The 23,627-nt window shown below is 51.2% G+C and overlaps 1 protein-coding gene across 5 annotated transcripts in view; it reads right to left on the bottom strand.

Annotated features, from left to right (window-relative positions):
* The window catches only part of SORCS2 (sortilin related VPS10 domain containing receptor 2), a 552,106-nt gene that overhangs the window by 49,708 nt on the left and 478,771 nt on the right, over positions 1–23,627 (bottom strand). For all 5 annotated transcript variants that reach the window (XM_016951273.4, XM_016951274.4, XM_016951275.4 and 2 more), the window contains exons 8-11: positions 22,752–22,841; positions 13,765–13,944; positions 7,522–7,668; positions 911–1,013 (exon numbers count right to left, since the gene is read on the bottom strand). In XM_016951273.4, the coding sequence (XP_016806762.3) occupies positions 911–1,013; positions 7,522–7,668; positions 13,765–13,944; positions 22,752–22,841 (520 nt within the window). The remainder of the gene's footprint in view (positions 1–910; positions 1,014–7,521; positions 7,669–13,764; positions 13,945–22,751; positions 22,842–23,627) is intronic.

Raw genomic sequence — 23,627 nt, 5'->3', positions numbered from 1 at the left:
CATCCATTCATCCACTCATCCATCCATCCATCCACCCACCCACACACCCACCATCATCCATCCATCATGCATCATCCATCCATCAATTCAGCATCTATCCATCATCATCCATCCACCCACTCATCCATCCATCCACACACCCACCCACCCACCCGTCCACCTATCCACCACCCATTCACCATCATCCATCCATCATGCATCATTCATACATTCATCTATCCATCTATCAATTCAGCATCTATCCATCATCCATCATCCAACCACCCACTCATCCATTCATCCACTCATCCATCCATCTACTCGTCTATCCACTCATCCATCCACCCACCCACCCATCCACGTATCCACCACCCATCCACCATCATCCACCCATCATGTATCATCCATCCATTCATCTATCTATCCATTCATCTAACCATCCATCAATTCAGCATCTATCCATCATACATCATCCATGCACCCACTCATCCATCCACCCACTCATCCATCCACTCATCCATCCATCTACCACCCATCCACCATCATCCATCCATCATCCATCCATTGATCTGTCCATCCTCCATCCATCCATTCACCAACTGTCCATCATCCAGCCAGCCATCATTCATCCACCATCCACCTATCCATCATTCATCATCTATCAATTTATCTATCCATCCATCCATTCATCCACTCTTCCATCTGTCCATCTTTCCATTCTGCCAACACATACCATATGCCCACCCTGGGCCATGCATTCATTTCTCGGAATTTGCCACGAGAGCTGAGCTTCCCGGAGATGCAGTGATACTGCCTCCTAAAGGACATACTATGGCCTCAGGCCCATGACCATCCATTTTTACCCTTGAGATTGAAGGTACTCTTGGGCTGTAATGGCACCTGCCAGCCACCTGTGAGGGAAGCCACCTACCTGCACCCATGATGAGGCCTGGGGCGGTGTCCTTGGTGTGCACGGTGCCTGATACGTAGGGGTTGTCTGCCCAGCGCAGGTGCAGGTGCAGGTGGCAGTCTGGCTGCAAGGAAGAGAAAGGAGGCAACTGTCAACACATGAGTAGGAGCATCCTTAGGAAAACTAAGCCTGATGACAAATCTGCCCCTGTGGCTTTTTGGGAGAGAAAGCTGGGCCAGGAGTGCCTTGGAGGAACGGATGGAGGATGGGAAGCAGGTGTGAGGCTGACCTTTAGGGAAAGGGTGGGAAGTACAAGGGAAGCTTCAGCAGGTGCTGTGCTGACAGCCTGGGAGGGGGAAGTGGGCACAAGTGAGGCACCCGGGAGGATCTGTTGGTTCCCTAGTCTAGATTAGGGACTCCTACAGCCCCTGGGTGTGGTGCCTCTGCTCACGGATGCAGCTGCTGGGGCTTCTCCCACTGAGGGCTCTTGGGCATCGGTCAAGAGCCCAAGTGCCGGGTCAAGTGCTGGGCCGTGGGATGTGATTCCTGGAGCCTGCACAGCCCAAGCTCATACTTATTCATTCACCTACCCAGAACCTTTATTGGGAGCCTCTTATGTGACCACAGTATCCCTGGCATCAGAGGACAGCTGGGGTCACCCCGTAAGACCCTCTCACTTTGAGATACAGAGGGGTGGGTTAAGTGTGCAAGAGCTCCAGGGGGTTGTCTCTGGAGACCCCATTCCTCTTGATCTCTCTCTGGCAGCCTGAGATACTGGGTCCCAGAGGTCTGGCTGGCCGAGCCCTCCTTGGTGACATAGGTGCACCATGAGAGACCCCACTGAACCAACAGATGCCAAAAGGCTTTGTGGGGTAATGACTCTGGGCTCAGCCTTCCTAATTTCCCCAAGTCAGGGAACTCCATAGGGTGAAGTGAGGCAGTGCAATCCTCAGGCTGGTCACAGAAAGGGCAGGGCTTGGACTCCTCGTACCTCTTCTAAATGGCAGTGTGGCCTTATGAAAAATGCTCAGCCTCTCTGTGCCTTTCTTCTCTGTGAGATGGGGCAATAACCTCTGCTTCACAGGATATTGGATTACTATGGCACAGCTCTGGGGTCCAGCCCTTCCCCTGGGCAAGGTACTGCCTAATTGTTTACTTATAAGAATGGTAAACATTGTATTTGCCACCTTAAAATTATTTTTTTCTGTTAAAAATCTCCAGCTTAGAAGTACGCTAGAACTGGGTACTCAGAGATCCAAATTGTAACTTAGGAGACACCACTAATTTTCTGGGCAGCCTTGGGACTCAGTTTCCTCATCTGCAAAATGAAGACAGTGACGGTGAGGCCTGCTGACCCGCTCTGCAGGGGTCATTCCAGAATCCCCTCATCATTGCGGTGTCATATCATCTACTAACATCACGTCAGAGGTATCCTCTCTCTTCATTTCATGTCTTTATAACACTTTCTTCTGGCCCATGAATTGCTTACGTTTTACACAGGTGACTCTAACTTAAAAGTTAAACCATTCAGGAAATTGGATATTGACTTGGATAAGATGTGACCAGGTGGTGGCCGCAGTTGGCAGACAGGCTTTATTTGTCTGCTCAAGGGTTTAACAGATGTACTGGTTGTACTACATGTTGTACGATTTACCCATGAGCGATGCCCGGAGCAGGGAATCTACAGAGCCAGGAACGGACAGTTGGTTGCTAGGGGCTGGAGGCTGATGGGGGATAGGGAGGTGACAGCTAAGGATCGGGGCCTTCCTTTTTTGGGTGGTGAAAATGTCCTAAAAGGGACAGTGGTGATGGTGGCACAACTCTGTGAATAGACTAAAAGCCACTGAGCTATGCATTTGAAAGGTGAACTGTGCAGGATGTGACATCTCAACAAAGCTGTTAAAAACCAAAAAAAGAAAGGTTGAAAATTCAGCTGAAAGGTGGCCCTGTGTCCATTGCAGAGGCACATCCTGAAGATGACTGAGGGACTGAGACCATCCCCAGCGGAACCTGGGGAGCCCGGAGCTGAATACCACAGGGCCTCGGGTGGCAGGAGCCTGGGCACTGTGTCACCCCTGGAGAGCCATCTGAGGGTTCCGGAAACACCTGGATCGAATGGTGACAAATGGGCCCCACTGAAAACCTGTGAGGTGTTAAGACGTTGCCCGTTGCGATAGATTTTTCTGATTTCTTACAGTGGAAAAGCAGGCCTACGAGTGAATAGACTTGCTGGCACCTTTCAGTCCTACCCTCCTGCCCCACCCCAGATAGCTCAGGCAGAAAGACAGAGGCGACTTGCTGAGGAGGGAGGCTGCTGTGATCTTGGTAGGCAGGGTTGGGCTTCCATGCTGCAGAAGGCAGCTCTAATCAGGAGAAGGAGCTCAGCAGGGGTGTGGTGCAGGAGTCCCCAGCAGCAGTGTGCCCAGCAGAGGACGCCCTGGCTCTGCCATGCTTTGCTGTTCTAGGTTTCCTAGAAGGCCAGAGCTCATGGGTTGGTGTCCGTCAACCTCTCCCATTCCCCCAATGAGCTGTGCACATCTGGTCACTTGCTGCATGCACAGTGGTTAGAGTTGAATTAGAGGGTGCTGCTTCACAAACCCTAGCTACCTCTCCCCACCCCTCGCCACTAGTGGCCTATTCTGGTTGCCTGGCACTCAGGCCAGAGAAGTGGAACCCTCCTCAGGGTTCCCTGTGGGGTGGCCAGTTACGGCCTGCAGGCCACTGGTGAACACAGGCGGCTCTAGGAACCATTTTGCATTCGCCTTGCGGCCTGCTGATGGCCAAACAGACGGCTCCCTCTTCTCCTGGGGCAGCTGCAGGTGCCATGCTGGTGTCTGACACACGCACTCCCACGTAAGCCTGGGCCACCAGGTGAAAAGAAGGGCAATGCCGGCAGGCTTGGAGGTGCCCGCCCATGGGGCACCAGGATGCCCTGTACAGGTGTCAGGCCAGTGTGCATCAGGAGCCCCAGAACCCGCCTTGGATGCATGTGGTCAGAGACAGGGCTTCCTCTGAGGCCACCCAGGACGAGGACAGGAGAACCCCGGGGCAGGCTGTGGCCCTGGGAGTCCATGCAGAATGCTCCAGTGTTGACCGAGGTGGGCCCGGGTTCCTGCAGGGCTGGAGGCAGGCCAAGCTGGGGGCTCACACTGTTCCAGGACTCTCCCTTCTCTGTCCGTTTGGCACATAGGGGCCAGAGGGTGCCCTAAAGAAGTGTCTAGCAAATCAACAAAGCCTACCAGATGGACCAGGGCCGGGAGAGGCAGCACCAGCCACCTGGACGCCTGGCACTCACTGCAGCCTCACGCCTTAGAAGAGTGACCATGGGCTGCATGGTGAATGAAGTTTTATGCTGAATTCAAGATGCAAACAGATTGAAACCACTTTCCAATGAAGCTGAATCATCCTAAAACAGATCTGATCACACCACTCCTGTTAAAGCTATCCCTGCATTTCCCCATTGAGGGAAGGAGGTATCCCCAGACGGGAAGCTGGTCAAGTGGCCTGAGCAAAGATTTGTGACCCAGAGTTCAGAGAAAAACAGAGGGCTGAAAAATCACGCACGTGTGGGATCCCAATGACAACTTCATAACGTGTGTGTGAGCGAAAAGACTGTAAAGAACAAAAATACCCAGTTATTGTTTTTCTGGATGGTGTGATTCTGGTGATACCTTATTTCCCTTTTTATGCCTTTCTGTATCTTCCAAGCATTCTGCAATAATCAGGCATCACTTTTATGAGCGCTAAGTCCTCAGGTACAGTTTGCCCATTCATTGAGAGGCTGTGTGGCTGCAGGAGGGACACAGTCAGGAGGTCCTGTGAGTGGCCCAACTTGTCCTGCCCCTGCACTTTCACCCGTGGAGATGCCATGGCCACACACACAGGATAGCCCAGGCCTTCTGAGCCATACGGATGTCTCACACACACACACACATACACACACACACACACACACACATATATATATATATATTAATTTTTGAGATGGAATCTCGCTCTGTCACCCAGGCTGGAGTGCAGTGCCACGATCCTAGGCTCACTGCAACCTCCACCTCCCAGGTTCAAGCGATTCTCCTGCCTCAGCCTCCCAAGTAGCTGGGATTACAGGCATGTGCCACCACGCCTGGCTAATTTTTGTATTTTTAGTAGAGACGGGGTTTCACCATGTTGGCCAGGCTGGTCTCAAACCTGACCTCAGGTGATCTGCCTGCCTCGGCCTCCCAAAGTGCTGGGATTCCAGGTGTGAGCCACCGTGCCCAGCCCGTGAGGCTGTAATTTGATGTCTGTTGTACCCACGTGGGCTCCATGCACTTGGCTCTGCATTCCTCCGTGCCCAGTCGGGTTCCCACATGCCTGCCTGAGGCCGCACGCTCACCAGTTTGCTCCTATTTCATTATTTCAAGGCCAGGACATAAATCTCACCGAGGTTATCTCCTCACTGAGCTGCATAATCGCAGACAAGAGTCTGTTCTTAGCAAAAACTTGCTTTGACAGATTAATATGGCTTAACTTTGCCAATGATGATACAAAAATTAGCCCTTTCATAGCAATTCTGTTCTGGGAAGCATTTTTACAAAGGGCTGGTAATTAATTCTCCACGCAGGTCGACAGGTGTTATCAGCAGGAGCGGGGCTTGAGCAGAGGCGGGCAGCAGACCCCTGAGAGGTGAGTGTTCATGAGTCAGAGCTCAAGCCTCAGCTTAGAGCAAGGGGTTGCCCTGGGGGCCACAGAGTCCCACCCTGGCTCCAGGGTCAGGGCTCTCTGGGAGGAGGAATTGCTCCCCTCTTTGTACCACGGCCTCCATGGGCCACCACTGGGGCTGGTGGTGGTGGTGGGGAGGGGGCTCACCATTTTCTGAGCCCTGCTGTGTGCCAGGTGGAATCCCAGGAAGACAGGGAATGTCTTCTGTTTTGCTGGTTGGTGTGTTCTGAGCCTGCAGAACAGTGCCTGGCACATTGCAAGTGCTCACGCAGATTTGCTGAATATAAACCTGTCAAACGGGTACTTTTGTTCTTTCTATTTTACACATGAGGAAGCTGAGGAAGAGTGATGGGTGGTTTCAGGTGTCCCCAGGGTGCAGTCTCTAAGAAGGGCTTATGGGTGACAGTGGGAAACAGACAGAGAAGCAGTATGCCCAGTGAAGGGCTCCTCAGTGGAGGGAACATGTGGGTAGGGTTTTCAGGTGTTAGTAGGAGCTTGCTGGATGAGGAAAAGGGAAAGGGCATTCTAGGCCTTGGGGACAGCGTAGAAAGAGGGAGAGCTTGAAAGGGAAGGGATTGGCTCTTCCTTGCAGATTGCTCCATGTCAGGCATAGGCCGGTCTCTGCATTCTTTCATCTCATCCTCACTCCAATGCCAAAGGGATGTTTATCATCTTCCTCCGTTTTCAACAGAGGCTCAGAGGCACTGGTTGATGTAGCCAAGATCACATAGTCAGGGGGCTAAGACTGCAGCTCTGTGCGGCTCTAACACTAGACGCTTCTCCCACCCTGAGTTGCCCAGCACCTAGGAAGGGGCAGGGATGCTGGTGGTGGTGAGCTCCCTGCGGTATGCAAGGAGAGAAGCCCCGGGAGAGGCCATGTCTCACAGGGGTGTTGGAAAGGGAGTGAGAAGCCAGGTCAGATTCTCTTGGCCTATTTAGCCTCTTCCTCCCTTGCATCCACTGGTCCCTGGCAGCTGAGTGCTCACCTTAGCTAGGACCAGGGCTCCTTACAGCTCTGTCTCTCCTTCCTCACCAGCATGGGCCTGTGCACCACCTGGATCCCTGGTAGCCACATGAGAGCGGGCAAGAGTCCCAGCTACTTTGAGAGATTCTCCACTCTAGGCAACCAAGGACTCAGGCAGTCGATACTTCTATTCATGTAGAAAGGTGCCCCTGGGATAGTGGACCAGCTTTGGGGCTCAGGATGTCTGAACTCTGGCCCAGCTCTATCACTTACTGGCAGTGTGATGGTACACTGCCCTCCGTGGCAGATTAGAAGCAAGTGTCTGCTCCTCAGCCCTCACTCCCATGGGCAGAGTACAATTCCCAGGTCCTTGATGTTGACCAGTAAGATTTAGCAGATGTACCAGCAGGCTTGAATTGTACTTGCCTGTTTCTGTTTATCCTCTTGTACTTCTGGTATCACCATGAAAATTAAGCTGGTTCCAGGAGAAGGATGCAAGATGTGCAGAGCAGAGACCAGCCTAAATCAGTCCATTCCCTGACATGTGAGCAAGCCCAGACAAGTTCAGCAGAGCCACCCAGCTGAGCCCAGACAAGATCAGCAGAGCCGCTCAGCTGAGCCCAGCCAAGGTCAGCAGAGCTGCCCAGCTCAGCCCAGACAAGATCAGCAGAGCCGCCCAGCTGAGCCCACCTGTAGATCTGGGGAGTAAATGTTGTTGTTTTGGGTGGTTTATTGCACAGCAATTCTGTGTCAAAAACTGATATACTTCCCTCTCTGACCTCCAATTAACTTTTCTGTAAAACAAGGAGTTTCATTTGACCCTCTCTACCACACCCAGCAGAAATAGGTGGTTCATGTGTCTCAGATGGTCCTTCTCAGACATCACCACCTCTGACCTTCTTGATTACTGAAGTTATATCTAGCATCCACGCCAAGGATGGTGTGTGATGTGAGCAGAGGTACTTACAGGCTTGCAGTTGGTTGGTTTTCCATTCATGTCCATGCTGGGTGGCCTCAGGTAATCCCAGTCGCGGCCCTTGTTGTAGGTTATAAGCGTCATCACTTTCCCATCAATTTTTTGGTTTGCCAGGAAGACTCCTTTCACCCCTCTGACCTGGGACAAAAATAAAAGAAGGACTGTAAACTTACACTGGAGCACTCTGATGACCAAGTATCCACCATGCTCCAGCCCCTTGCTAAAGTGCTCTGCACATGTAGCCTCATTTCACAGTGACAATGTCCAGCAGCTGAGACACATTCTAGAGGTGAGTGAGGTTTAGAGGGGCCAGGGATTCAAGACTCTGGCCCCAGTTTTAATGGGAAGCTAGTTCTGTCTAGCTCTGAAGCCTGAATGATTTTCATGGTGCTGAGCTGTTCTCCCAGGTCCAGACACCAACCATCAGATGGCAAGTGGGGTTCTGGAGCCCTGACCTGCCTGTCCCTCAGAGTCACCCCATCCTTGCCTCAGAGGTCCTGATTCAGAGCTCAGATCCTCCGAGTGCCTCTTGTTTCTATTGGACCACACATCCTGGACCAATAGAATTGCCTCTGGGCTTGCCTCTGGGGACCCCCCAGCTCAATCCCCTTACAAACATGCCAAGGAATGAAGACAGGAGGGTCCATGCTTACCCTAGAACACCCGGGACAGGGCTCCACTTGCCTTCATTGCTCAGGGCTAACCTGGTCCCTTTCTCAAGGTTTCCTAAGAGGCCCATGGCAGTGACCCAAACATATCCAAGAGTGGTTACTAAGTTGACCTATAAGAAACGTGCAACTATCAGCAACTTCACATAGTTCAACCGAGTGGTTTGCTCCCAGAGAGGGTCTTTTCCTGCAAGTTCCTTATTTCATGGAGGGTTTTGACCCGTATTTATCAAGACCCACTAGTGTGGTGTGAAGAGGCATGGGAATGCCCACCACTTATCAAGGCCTCCTGTGTGCCAGGCCAGAAGCTGTTTCTGCACCTGTATATGCAGCATGCACCATGGGAAACTGAGGCTCAGAGGGGGTGCAACCTGCCCAAAGGCCCATAACCAAAGATTCCAGCTAGGATAGTAACGGCATACAGTTATTAAGTGCTTCTATGTTACAGGCACTGAGCTTAATATGTGTCCTCTCACTGAATTCTCACAACTCCAGCAGGTCCTTATGGGGAGAACAACAGCAGCCATGATGATGAAACCAGCAGACTGGGGTCTGAGCTTCCAGCAGCTGCTATAAAAGATGGTCATAAACCCAGTGGCTTCAGACAACACACACGTATTCTCCCACAGCTCTGGAGGGCAGAAGCCTGGCATGCGGCTACAGTTAAGTGTCAGTGGAATCGCATTCCTTTCTGGACGCTCCAGGGGAGCTTCCCTTTCCTTGCCTTTTCCAGCTTCTAGAGGCACCGGCATTCCTTGGCTCATGGCCCCTTCCTTCATCTTCAAAGCTAGCAACGCTGCATCTCTCTGACCGTGTTTCCACCATCACATCTTCTCTGACTCTCTCTCCTGCCTACCTCTTCCAATGTTAAGGATCCATGTGCTGACACTAGGCCCCTCCAGATAACCCAGGTCATCTTCCTGTCTGCCGACGAGCAGCCTTAATTCCTTCTACAACCTCACTCCTCCTCTGCCACATAAGGTAACATACATGCAGGTTCTGGGGCTCGGGATTGGCCATCTTTGAGGGGGTCACTATTCTCACCAGTGCAGTCCCTCCCCTGACCCCCAAGGACACGCATCAGTCTTCAAATAAAATACATTCACCCCATCAAGGTTTCCAAAGTTCTCATCTCATTACACCATTCATTCAAAGTCAAAAGTCTCATCTAAATATCACCAGATCAAAAGTTCCAAACCTTATCACCTGAGTCATCTAAACCAGATGTGGGTGAGCTCTGGGTAAAATCCATCTGTGGAGCTGGGAAACTAGCAAACAAATTATCTGTTTCAAAGTGCAAGGTTGGGACAGGCACATGGTGGTACAGATCTTTTGCCTCCCATTGATGGCTGTGGCTTGTTTAGGTTACCCTCGGAGTTGGCTCTCAGGGACTCAGGGCTGCCTTCATTGGATGTGGGAGTTGGGGGGCAGGGCAGGCTCTTTTCCTTGGGACCCACCAGGTCTTATCAACACGGGCAGACACAGTCAGGAGCCAAGGGGATCACACTGCGAGCAGCCTCCCAGAGTTTCTAGGGAACGCCACACATGTGGCAAATCCATGCACAGAGCATTCAGCTGCCTGTATTATCTGCATAGGATGCTGTGGTCTAAAGGGTAGCCTTCCTCTCTGCAGAAGAAGCTTCATCAATGGTCCTGCTGGGCAGACAGTCCCAGGGGCTGGGAGGAGCCAGCTCCTTCTTGTCCATGTGGCATCACTGTCTCCTGCTCACTCGACTCAGTGACTACAGATGGGGCCCCTGGCCCAGAGTCCAGCTCCTTTGTGAGATATGGTACCAAGAGCAGGCCCTGCAGAAACCCAGGACTCCATGTCACAGGGGTCTCGAGTTCTCTCCAGACTCTGGGCTTGGTCTGCAGGAGATGAGCTGCCGGCGGCTGGGAGAGGGCGGGGCACGTGCATGGGTGTGAGCCTGTGTCTGTGTGTGTATGAGTGTGAGTGTTGCCTATAGATTGGCTGCAGACAGGTCCCTCTGTGCTAGACTTCGGACCAGCCGCACACCCAGCAAATGGCTGCACATCCTTTGCTGTGTGGTCTGGAGCTGAAGGGAGGCCTGGGGAATGTGTCGCAAGTCTTTGTGTCTTACAAGCTCATAGAACCCTGACAAGGCAGGCAGGACGGGGACCCAGGGACATCACCCAGAGGGCTTCTGCCCTGTCTAGTGCTTGGTGCAGATGCCTTTCTGCTGTCCTCAGGGCAGGTAGAAGGCTGATTTGCCCATGATGATTTGTGTTATTGGGTAATTGCCATTTTATATCCCAGCTGGGTCTCCATGAAAATGCTCAGCAATAAATAACATGGATCCAGATATAGGCCAAGGCCCCCGGTGGGTCTGATTGGCTGAGCATCAGCTTAGAATATCAGTGTGTCTCTGCATAACTGCCCATATCACAGCTATATTCATTCTCTGCGTCTGCTGTAAAAAAAAAAAGTCCCACAAGTTGTGTGGCTTCAGACAACAGAAATTCATTCTCTTGGAGGCTAGAGTCCAAATTCAAGGCGTGGGCAGGGCTGCGCTCTCTCTGCAGACTCCAGGGAAGCATCCTTCCTGCCCCTTCCAGCTCCACGCCTCCAGCCCTCCCTGGCGTGCGGCCGCGGTCTCTGCCTCTGTCTCCATGGGGCCTCTCTGTGTGCCTGTGGCTCCTCTCCTGTCTCTGATAAGGACACTTGTGATTGCATTTAGAGCCCCTTGGATAATTTGGGATGATCTCTTGAGTGCTTGAGTCTTTCACTTCATGACGCTGCAAAAATCCCTTTTCAAATAAGGTCACATTGCAGGGCCTGGGTATTAGCATGTTGGCCACCATTTCGATGTCTATTTCGGGGCCACCATTCAGCCCATTATGATGCCTGTGGCCAGGGCTCCTTAGGGGCAGGGGACAGGGCTATGTCCCCTAAGTCCCCATTCATAACCCAAGCTCCAGCAAAAGAGGAGCCTAGGAAAGGTTTGCTGTCTTGCCTCAAACCTGGGTTGTGCCCTGCTGGGGGAGAGACCCCTGCAGCCTTCCGAGGCAGTACCTGGCTCTGCCGTCTGTACCAAACATTTTTTCCTGGATGTGCTGCTGGGTGCACAACAACCACGACAGCAACAGTACTGGCCGTGTGCAGTGAGACTCAGGTGCCAGCCCCACCATGAATTATCCCTGATCCCCAGAAAGGGCAAGTGCTGGGAAAACAAAGTGAGTGCTCACTTGGAAACAGGCGCTGCTCTGCCTGTTTAATAGGAATGACAGCCTTAAACCTCACAGCAACCCTGTGAGGAAGGTGCCACTACCATTCCTGTTGCACATAGGGAAGCCCAGAGAGGTTAAGAAACCCACCTACGGCCACACAGCAAATACATACCAGTTCATGGACCTGACCCTCGGGCAGTCAGGCTCCAGAGTTGTGCTTGTAACCACCAGCTGTGACCCATGTTAGATGGTTTTCAGAGAAGGGCCATCCCTTGGGAGGGCACCCAGCTGGTGGACGGTGGGTGTCGCCTTTGGACCGGGCCACTGCGAACCTCTTCTGGCTCCTTGCTTCCTCTCGCCTTGATGCCTGTGTGTGTGGCTCTGAGTTCCTTCCTCACCTGGCTAACTCCTGCTCAGCCGCCTCCAGGAAGCACTCCCTGACTCCTGCCCCAGGCTGGCCAACCGCCCCTGTGCTGTGTCTCCAGGCCCCAGCACTCTCAGTCAGAGCCACAGCTGGGAGCTGTCTTCCTGCTTCATGAGGGGTGAATGGTGCATGACGTATCCAGCCTGTGTCCTGAGGGCAGGGCCCAGAGCATGGCATGCGGTGGTGCAGGCATCACAGATGCCTGTGGACAGGTTGGCCGTGGAGCCCCACCCCACCCTGTTCTTGGCACCCTTCCCACCCCATCACCACCCGCCCACTGCCTTCCGGAGACAGGTCTGTGCTGGAACTAGTCCCCTCCTAGAGGCGCAGAGGGCAGGGCCTTTGGGACACTAGGGGTGGGGGTGGGCGCTGCCTAGCAGGTGGAGGAGGGCCGCCTGCAGGGGGCTTTTGGCAGTGAGGCTGCATCTGCATCGTCTGCTGGGGAGGTGAACCCTGACAAATGGGTTATTACTGCAAACAAATGGTTCCATTTGTGACTTTCCTGGGGACCACAGTTCTGCTGCTGCTGTCAAGGGAGGGATGAATGCTGAGCCTGCTGCCTCCCACTCACAAGCTTGTCAATGCCACCGCTTGCCCAGGGTCTACTGGCCACCCACGGGACACTCTCCCAGCCTGCGTCAATGGGCCACTGGGGGGGTGTCCCCACAGGCAAGAGGAAGGAGCTTGGAGGTGAACAACTGAGAGGGGTCCCAAGAGGAGGGCACCAGGCTCAAAGCAGACAGGCCTGGGCCGGTCCTGGTTTTCCTGCTTACGTCTGGGTCTGCCTGGGCAGGTCATTTGCCTTCTCTGAGCCTCAGTTTTCTGGCCTGTACATGGGTCAAGTAGCCCCCCTCGCTGGCCATGGCATCTCAGGAACAAAGGAGAGGCCTGTGAGCGGCCTGGCCGGGGCGGGGCTGCTGCAGGGATCCAGACGGAAATGGAGCCACATTGGTGTGATGCACAGGGCGTTCTCTGGGGTTAGTGGAGGCTCACGCGGGAGGCCGAGGGGGGACCCAGGAGGGCAGCGAGGAAGGCTCCCATCTGAGCTCAGACGGCAACCCAGGAGGGGAGGCCAGAGCTTCGTAGGTGGTGAGAGAAGTGGCAGGAGGGAGGGTGGAGGGCTGGGTTCCAGGGAGACAGAGAGAGCGAGGGCAAGCAAGTGAAAGCAAGCGAGTGTGAGAGAGAGACAGAGAGAGAGAGAGGCCAACTTCAGACACAGAGAGGGAGAGGAAGGAGGAGATGACAGGGCTGGGGTGGAGAGAGGGAGAGGGAGAGGGACAGAAGCCAACTTCAGACAAAGAGAGGGAGAGGAAGGAGGAGATGACAAGGCTGGGGTGGAGAGAGGGAGAGGGGGAGAGGGAGAGAGAGAGAGAGAGAGAGAGAAAGGCAGACTTCAGACACACAGAGGGAGAGGAAGGAGGAGACGAAGGGGCTGGGGTGGAGAGAGGGAGAGGGAGAGAGAGAGAAAGGCAGACTTCAGACACACAGAGGGAGAGGAAGGAGGAGATGAAGGGGCTGGGGTAGAGAGAGAGAGGGAGAGAGGGAGAGAGATGGGGCACTCAGAGAGAAGCACTGCCCTCAGGGGTGACCCCAGCCCAGGACGTCTGATAAGGGCTTGTGAGGGAGCTGGCAGAGAACACTCAGGCTGAACCCAAGTCAGTAAAATGTTATTCCCTCAAAGAATTCCATTCTTCTCATGACAAGAACTTGTACTCGATGATCATTGTATTTCGAATTTCCTCAAGAAGGAAATTCTCCTTCTCTAAAAATACCTACATAATAGCCTCTTGGCCTGCAAAGCCTAAAATATTTGGCTGTTTACAGAAGATGCGTGCAGACCCTTGAGACAGCTTTATAGACAGGCGGGAGGGGAGGGGGAAGGAAGAGGTGGGGTGAGAGGGCAGAGGGCAGGGGGTCGGCAGCAGACCTGGCCCACATCCACCCTGGACCCACCTCCAGGATGTCGATGAGCACGCTCTCCTCCGCCTGCCGTGAGCTGCGCACGTCCTGCAGCACCAGCGCGTAGCGCACGCCCCGTGGGTCTGACTGGTACAGGTTGTAGGTGTCCATCTGGTACCACTCCTGCACCGCCACGAACACCTGACTCTCGTCCGTGCTGATGATCTGCAGATCCTGTGGGGATGTGCAGGGAGCACAGGGTCAGAGCCAGGCTGGGGGCTGCACGAGGGAGGAAGAAGCAGGCTGCACAGGCCATGAGGGTGCAGAAGACCCCTGGGTCTCCTGGAGCCAGCCTGGCCTAGGTTTGCCTCCTGGCTCGGCTGCTCTGGGCTCTGTGGCCTTGGACAAGTCTCCTCACCTCCTTGGGCCTCCATTTCCCCATCTCTAAAATGGGGATGGCGTTGGGATGCTCTACACCGGGTTATGGGAGGGTGGCCTGGGGACACCTCCTCCTCCTGGTCCCACATCAGGCCGTCCATCCATCCGTCCAACAGTGGGGAGGCAGAGTTCTTCCTCTAGGCACCCCCAGATGGCTGATTCCAGGGGGTGAGGGCTAGAGCCCCTCCCTTTCCTCCTATCGACAGCCCAGGTGGGTCTCTGCTCCCTCCTTCATTCAAGACACATTTGGGAAGTACTCACTCCATGCCAGAAACTTTGCAGCCACTGGATGCCTAGAAAGGCCCTGAGTGAAGTGGGGAGCCAGGTGTGGCCCTGTCCTCTGTGACCTGCAGGGAGGCACCGTGGGTTCATCCACTCAAGCTTCATTGTCCGGGGACACTATCCCCACCTGTACATGTGCCAGACTTCTTCCCAGTCCCCCTGTGCCGGTCCCTGCCAGCCCTGAGCCCTGGGGGCACAGTCTGGAGGGGGAGGCAGAGAAGGAGCCCCACCAGGACCCTGTAAGCTAGTCTCAGAGGTTGAAGGGCAGCCAGGGCAAAGTCCCCAGCCTTGGTTTCCATTCAGAAGCAGGTGTGTTGGGCAGCTCTGGAGTGGGATCAGGGCTTCGGGTTCAGTCCCAGGTTTTTAAATTCAGGAAGCAGCCAAAACCCAATAAAATAAAAAGGAAAACTGGGAATACCTCAGTTTCTTGTTTTCTTTTCTTGCCCAGCCAGCAGCAAACGCTATGTGGGAGGCAAGAGTAAAAGGGTCCGGACAGGCCCATATTGAAGCCCTAACCAGCTTCCCTCCCACCTCTGTTCCTTTGCCTTCTCTCACTCTGGAGCTTCATCACCCTCTGAGAACACAGTGCTAAGGTTCAGGGGCACAGGACAGGTGGCAGAGGAGGGCCCGGCTGGCCCCACCTGCGGAGCCGCCCATCCCAATTACGGTGTGGCTGTGGCTGGGACGCTTAGGGATGGCTCCCTTCGCATGTTCTCATCTGATGGGAGGGCCTAGGGAAGGACTTTTTTTTTTTTTTTCTGTACAATAACAGATCAAATCCCGATTCTGTCCAGTGGAGCTCAGTTTTCAGTGGAGAATGAGGAAGAAGCTGCCCTGGCAGGTGGCTCAGGGTCGGGCTGGACTCCTGAACGCTGAGGCCCGGCCCCTTCCCCTCACTGCCCTGCTTGTTCCCTGTGCTATGCAGCCCCAAGGGCTGTGCAGAAAAGGAGAGGGTTGCTTTTTTTTTTTTTTTTTTTTTTGAGACAGAGTCTCGCTCTGTCACCCAGGCTGGAGTGCAATGGCGCAATCTCAGCTCACTGCAAGCTCTGCTCCCCGGGTTCACACCATTCTCCTGCCTCAGCCTCCTGAGTAGCTGGGATTACAGGCGCCTGCCACTATGCCCAGCTAATTTTTTGTATTTTTAGTAGAGACGGGGTTTCACCATGTTAGCCAGGATGGTCTCAATCTCCTGAACTCGTGATCCGCCTTCCTCCCAAAGTGCTGGGATTACAGGCGTGAGCCACCGCGCCCGGCCAAGTGTTGCTATTTTGCAGCTACCATGCAGCCCACAGGCAGAGAGGACCCCACAGCGGCAGGAGCCGCAGTCCTGTGTCTATGGACCGAAATTCAACACACAGAAATGACTGGCACCGAGACACACAGAACCAGGGAAGGATGATGGGGCAGGGTGCCAGAGCCTGGCCGTCCCCATGCGTGAAGTGGGACCATGGGTGATGCAGAGCCCACGGAGACATGTGAAGTGCCCGGAGGCAGCAGGCTTGTGGCTGTTCTGCCCTCCTCACCTCAGGTCCCCCTTCCTCCCTACTCAGCGCCATGGGCCAAAATGCACTCTGTCATCCGGGCGTTGGTCATTCTGCTGCCCAGCTAGGGGAAGGTTTGTCCACCAGCCTGGGCCGTGGCAGGGAATTAGACCGTGCAGTCAGATTGTCAGGGAGGATGTGAGACTCCTGCAGGGGTGGTGGGGGGACTGAGATTATGGGTGCTTTGAGCTTGGGGGCTTGGCGTCAACCACGTCATCAGGATTCTGTATTTACAGCGATTGCAGCAAGTCACATGGTGCTTCCTATGCCTCTGGGTAAATGTTTACATAACCTGGGTAAATGCATTGGGTAAATGTGTTCTACAATCTAGGAAACAAAGAAAAATGCATAAAGTGACTTGAGGTTATGACTGGTGCCCCCTAGAGAGACCTGGCACCAGTGTTTTCAAATGTTTACATTTGGGCTTTCTCTCAAGTGTGGTGCACATATTTTTTTAATGTGTAGTTTATAGTCTGCCCCTTTACATCACAGGCAGAGCATTTTCTCTGCCATTAAAGTAATCTATACACAGCACTTCTAATGACTGCATGATATTCCATTTTGTGGACAGGCCATATTCCACTGAGCTGCTTCCCTACTGGGAAACCGTCAGCATTCTCAACATAACTGCGAGATGGTCGTGAATATTTCTAGACACAGATCTCTGGCTCTCTGGTTATTTCCATGACATAAACTCCTAAGAAGGGAAATTGCCACATCGCAACATTTTGAAAGCTCTTGTTACCTGCTGTTAATTTGCTGTCCTGAAAATTTACATTAGTTTCTCCCCCACCAGCAGCTGTAGAGGGCGCATATTTCGTTTTATGTATTCCAATATTGAGAATGGTCTTTTAAAAATATTTGCTGATTAGAGTTATAAATAACAGGCAATTTTTGCTTCATGTTGCATTTACTATCTTCTTTGAGAAAAGGTAGAAGCAGAGACATTTTGATATTTTTAAATGAAGGATGTAAGACGCATTCAAATATACATACAGTATATGTGACTGTACATATTTGTATGACCTGGAGAAATATGCGGAAGGAAACACCAACGTTGCCAATATTTGTTATTAGGTAGAATTAGGTTTGCTTGTGAGTAACAGAAACAGGAAAAAGCTCTCTTTATTAGAGAGCTCTAAGAAGCCACATAGGACAATTCCACTAGCATCTCACTGGCTAGATTTTTGAAGCATGACCACATGTAGCTGCAAAGGAAGCTGGGCAATGCAGTCTCTTAGCTGGGAAGCAATGTACTAGCCAAAGTCTGGGGTTTGTTGAACTAAGACGAAGGGGCAGAATGGATATGAGAGGTATCCAGGACTTTCAACAATACCTCCTTGAGGAATGAGGAAGTGAGACTGTCAGGGAAGGGAGGACTAGAGAGGCAAGCAGGTAGAAAGGGTATCTACACATATACATAGTATTGTTTATTATGTTGTATTATAAGGTAAATAGATGTATTCTTCCATTAGTTGTAGTGAATGCATTTTAAATAAGTAATTTTGGAAAAGTTTAAAAACATTTTTAATAGACATGACAGAGGAAATTTCTCCATAGATGTTTACATAAAATTCATGAAAGAGTCTAATGAACCAACACCTTCATCAAATTCTTTCAGCACTTTGAATGTATCAGCTCACTGCCTTCTGAACTCCGGGGTTCCTGATGAGACATCTGTTGATGATCATATCGATTATTGCTTGTATGTAATAAGTCATTTCTCTCTTGCTGCTTTCAAGGTTCTCTCTTAAGAGTTTCTGACTTTTTGCCAGGCATGGTGGATCACGGCTGTAGTCCCAGCACTTTGGGAGGCTGAGGCAGGTGGATCACTTGAGGTCAGGAGTTCTAGACCAGCCTAGACAACATGGTGAAACTCTGTCTCTATTAAAAATACAAAATTAGCTGGGTATGGTGGCAGGCACCTGTAATCCCAACTACTCAGGAGGCTGAGGCAGGAGAATTGCTTGAACCCAGGAGGTGGAGGTTGCAGTGAGCTGACATTGTACCACTGAACTCCAGCCTGGGTGACAGAGGGAGATTCTATCTCAAAAAATGTTTCTGTCTTTTGACAGTTTGGTTATGTGTCTTGGTGTGGATCTCTTTGTGTTTATCCTTCTAAGAGTTTGTTGAAATTTTAGATACTTATATTCATGTCTTTCATCAATATAAATTGATGGGGGAGTTTTGGGTCATTATTTCTTCAAATAGTCTCTCTGCCTTTATCTCTCTTCTGTTCCTTCTGGGACTCCCACAATCATATGTTGGTCTGCTTGATGATGTCCAAAAGCTCCCATAGACTGCGTTCACTTTCAATCCTTATTCTTTCTGCTCCTCAGCTTGATAATTTTAATTGTCTTATCTTTAAGTTCTCAGATTCCTTCTTCTGCCTTTCAATTCTGCTTTCGAATCCCTCTAGTAAATTTTTCTTTTCAATTATTCTTTTTAGCTCCAGAATTTCTTTTGGTTCCTTTTTATTTTTTCTATCTCTTTATTGCTATTTCCATTTAGTCCATACATCATTTTCTTGTTTTTCTCTATTTTTCCTTTCAGTTCTTTGAGCCTCTGTAAGACACTCATATTAAAGTCTTTGTCTAGTAGATCTGCCATCTGGTCTTTCTCAGGGAAGGTTTATGTTAATTTATTTTTTTTCTTTTGAATGCTCATACTTTCCTGTTTCTTTGTATGCCTCGTAACTTTTTTATGTTGAAAGCTGGACAGTTGAGTCTAATGTCCAGTTAGATTGGACATTAATAATATGGTAACTCTGGAAATTAGCTTGTCCCCTTTCCATAGAGCTTGCCATGTTTTGTTCTTATTTTTAATGGTTGTTGGCTATCTCTTTACCAAGAATCAGCCTTACATGTAAGCTTAACATCTTCCTAGGCCTTTTCTGAGCCTCTGCTTTTCCCTGGGCATGCCTGGTGATTTTCTAAATTGTCCCATATATACAGTTTCTTTTGAACGTCTGGCTCCCAAAAGGGAAAAGGGGGAAAAATAAAAGAGAGGAAAATAGGCTGTAATCCTTTAAATCTCCTGGAAGCTGTTTCAACTCATGGTGGTTGCAATAATGGCAGCCTGTCTGGGTATCTGCATGTCTGTCATTAGAAGCAGTCAGTAATCAGAGCACAGATCCTCAGTATTTGGAAGACAAGGTCCTTATGGTACCCCTGCACCCTCCAGCTCCTTCAAGCTCTGTGCATGCTGCTCTACGGACACACGCACATTTGCCTGCCATGGGGCCGGGGTGGGGGATGGGAAGCCTCTACCAGGCTAAGAGCTGACATTATCCAAATTGACTTTGATATGCCATCCATGCCTTGCCCTGGAAACTGCAAGCTCTCAAATAGACTTGAGAATTCCAAAGCAGTTACACTGGATGGGTTCTGCCAGTGTCGTTGCCTTCTAGGTGGGAAGATGGATTCTGGGGCATCCTGCTCTGCCATCTTACCTGATCCTGATGTCACTTCTTTCTTTATTCATACGGCTTAGAAATTTTATTTTACTTTAAATACATTTATGGCAAATACAGGAATATTTCACTTTAAATTTGCATTTACCCATTCTTGTGAATGCTTTTATATAATTGATAGTTATTTGGATTTTTCTTCTCTTTTGTCTATTTATAGCTTTGGCCTATTGTTTACCTCTGTTAGGGAAACTGAATATTTAAAAAAAATGATGACAAGTAAATAAGCAAAGGATATTGACAAATATAAAAACGGCCCACCCTTTATAGTTTTCACAGACAGGTAAATTAAAACAGCATGACGGCATCATTTATACCCTTTAACACAGAAGGAAAATAGAAAAACATGGCAAAGCTATGTTGAAGCTGATCTATTCCAACTTTGTTTGTGACAGCAGCCCAGCTTGCCCAAGCAACTAAGCTACACAAATATTTATATCCTTTGTTCTGAAGTTGTTCTTCTTAGACTTTAACATGAGAAAATTAAAAAGAAATACCTGTGGGCACACATAGATTCATTGCAGCACTGTTTATAATTATAAAAAAATGGAAACAACCCAAATGTCCAAGCAACAAGAGTCTGGCTTAGCTCAACAAGGTACACTCTCCTCAATAAAAAGCTTCACAGTCATTTAAAGTAGATATCACGCATCATTCAAGAAACAGTCTCATGCTATAGTGTCCTGTGAAAGCAGGCTGGAGACCCAGGACTGCTCATAATTCAGCTACGTAAAAGCCCTTTTGCATATGGCTGAGGAATGCCGGGAGACCAAGAATTGGGGGAGAAGACATTGGGTGGATGAGGTGAGAGGTTTGTGGGTGAGTCCCCTGCTCCAATGTCTATGATTTTCATGATGTTAATTAAGCAATTAAAAATATAAAAAGAAAAAAAAGAGAGAGTTGAGTCTGTGGGAAGAGGAAACAGGCAAGTTACAAATTCACCATAAAACAACAACATCTGATGAGGAAATTCAATTAGCCACTTCTATAAGTTGTTAGTGGGAAACACTGGGCAGGCTGCTGTCCTGACCTGGGTGGAGAGGAAGCAGGCTAGCTGGCTGGCTGGGCAAAGGTCTCAGCAACATGAGATGTGGTATTGAAGACCCCGTAGGGCTCTGGGGGCCCCATTCTCCTGACAGCAGCCCAGCTTGCCCACTTCTTGATGAGGAAGTGACGATCATCTTCAACTGCTGGTCACTGGGTCCTGTGCATGGACCCCTGAGGGAGGACATCAGTAGTCACAGCGCATGCCACCTGCCCTGGATGGCTCCCTGGTCTGCCCTTGAAACTGAATGACCTGAGGCTGGGTGTGTGTCTGTCACTGCTGTGAGAGTCTCTTGATTCTTTTCAATGACCTCCAATTTCCATGGAAATGCAAGAAGAAGAAAACCAGTGTAAAATGCACACTGTCAAGGGTCCACAGTGGGAGACATGACCTGGTGCTTCCTGCAAATCTCACTGACATCGCATCTGCAGGTCCAGGGAGCAGAGGCCCAGGGAGCCATCGCTCAAGGTCACAGAGGTCATGACTTATAGCCATAGGCTCCTTAGAGCACCCTTGGCAGCAGGCTGTCTGCTGGCCCAGCTACCCCAGCCTCCAATGCTAGAGGGGAGCAGAGAGGGTCCCTGTATGGGCCTAATTCTGGGCTGTGCACTTTCCTCTCCCCTACACCAGGACAAAGAGCCCAGGACACAGGAGCTTCTAATGCTGTAGCCCCCAAAGGTCGAGGGAAGGCTTCCCAGATGCTGAAAAGGTCCCTCACCTCAGAGGGACAGACACCTACTGCCTTTGCCTGAAATGAAACCATTAGCTTTTAATTTACATACTCAGCCAAGCCTGGAGTTCAGTCTATTAAGCTCACTCCTTTTTTCCTTTTATTTTTTTCTTGTTTTTAAAGCAAAGGTTTTAAAAGGCCTCCTAGACTTTTCCCATTTCTGGCTCAGGAGAGGTCTGAGGGTGCCCACTGCAGAAGCTCCCATGTCCAAGCACTTTACATCAAGCCACAGCCTGGGCTTGGAGGGCCCGGAGATGCTGGCCCCTCCCACTCCACTCTCACTCTCTACCCCAGGGTCTTAGCTCCTGCTCTGCCCTCCACCCGAACCATTTTCTCCCTTGCTCTTCTTGGAGCTGCCTTGGGGCTTTGGATAAAGAGTCCCTCCCCATCCCAGCCCCAGAGGGGCCTCCATAGCTGCCTGGCCTAAATCAGCCACACACACAAGCACTCGAGCACACACACACATACACACTCATACACACGCCCTCCATCACTCTGTGTCTCTCCCTCTTGTTCCCTTCTTAGCAGAAACCACAACTTGCAATTATTTTATGCATTTGCCTGTCTACTGGATCTCCTGCCTGTTCCCCGTCTGCAAAGCCCACAGGAGCAGGAAGCCGGGGCTTCTGAGTCACAGCATGGCCTCCTAGCACACATTCTGGTTTATATTTGGTGCTCAGTAAATAAACGTGGAGGAAGGGAAGGTTCATCTGTTTCTCAACTATGCATGTGGGACAAAGATCTTCAGAAGGTGTCATCTCAATGTCCTCATGAGGGAGGTGTAGCATGAAGCTGGGCTGACTCACCTGGACCTCAGTTTGAGATCTGCCTTTGTTTCTAACTAGCTGTGTGATCTCAGACAGGTTACTGCCTCTCTGAACTTCCATCACCTCCTCTGTTAGGTGGGAATAATATATTAATAGGGTGGAGAGAGGCCCCAAGGCAGGGGCAGGGGCAGAGTTGGGCAATCCCCAGCTCCCCTGGTCCCCCTTCTTTGCCTTCTAAGGCAAGGGAAAGGCAATAGCAATAACTGAGCACCTACTATATGCCAGGCAGCATACTAGGTGGCTGGAATGCAGAGGTGAGTACAGCAGAGATCATCCCCACCCCAGCAATATCAGAGGAGAGCAGGAGATGGACAGTGGAGGGAGGGGTCCCTGGCACCATGGGCACCAGCAAGGAGAAGAGAGGGATGGGACCAGAAAACAGAGGACTGGGCCCACCTGGGGGGCCTTTAGCAAGTGATATTACTCCTGAAATACCACATGTGCAAGAGTTCCGGGGAAAGATGAACCAGGCAGAGGGAAGAGCCTGGCAGAGGCCTAGGATGAAGCTGGGCACAGCTGAGTCTGGAAGGGCTGGGTGGGCTGGAATGGAGGGTGTGAGGGGTGAGCAGCTGGACGAAGCGTGGCCACACTGTTCTTGTCCATCCTGACCTGGGACCGCCAAGCACGTGTGTGTGAGTCCTGTTGCCCCATGAGTCAGGATAGGCTTAGGGTCTGGCCACAGGGCCAGGCGGAATGGGGAGCACCTTACCTTTGGCAACGCATACTTCGGCAGCTTCATCAGGACAAATTCATTTCGACGATAAGAGACATAGTATTTTGTCCGGTTTGCTGATGTTGCCTAATCGGGGGAAGAAACACATTTTTGAGAGGCTTGATTCCCTCTCCAGCCACAGTCTCATGAATGAAAAACTACATGTTACATTCAGCAAGTGAAAATGCCCTTTTACTTTGCTTCTACCTGTTCTGCTTGAAATGAACAGACTCCTATTCATCCTTCAAAGCCCCAAATTAACACCCCTCCTCTGGGAAGTCGTCTTCTGCTTCCTTCAGTCAGAACTAACTTCTTTCCCCATGCTCTCTCGGCACCTTGCTGCTCTGCATCCAACTTACGGAACAAGGTGGAGAAAGTTCCGATGGAGAAGGAGACAGGCCAAAGATGCGCTCGTTACCAAAGGTGATCACTGAACCTCGAGGCATGACAGACAAAGCCGGCACCATCTCGAGTGCTTTTCCCGGGCAGCTCATTTGACCTCATAACAATCAACCCCATGAACTGTGGCCATGGACATCTGTTCCCAGAGACAGAAAGGCCCGTCAGGACAGGACTGTGGCAGGTCTCTGATTACAGAGGCCACATATCCTTACTGCCACAGAACAGGAGGTGCAGCTTCCTGAGCCACCAGCACCGCCACCTTGTTGGTGGTGAGGTGGGGCTGGAAGGGCTGAGGTTTCTCGCATCCCAGCACAGGCTCCCAGATCCTCTGAGGACCAGGGTGGGAGGAGGGAGGAAGGGAGAGGGCAGGGGAGGCCTGGGCTGGGGTAGGGAGAGCTTTCCTCTGCAGTTGTTGAGAATGATGGAAACCAGGATAGAAACTGGATGGAGTCGGTGGCCCCCACCTTCTCC

The sequence above is a fragment of the Pan troglodytes genome, chromosome 3 (genome assembly GCF_028858775.2).
Source record: "Pan troglodytes isolate AG18354 chromosome 3, NHGRI_mPanTro3-v2.0_pri, whole genome shotgun sequence".
NCBI lineage: Eukaryota > Metazoa > Chordata > Mammalia > Primates > Hominidae > Pan > Pan troglodytes.
This window is presented reverse-complemented; position numbering and strand designations above follow the sequence as displayed.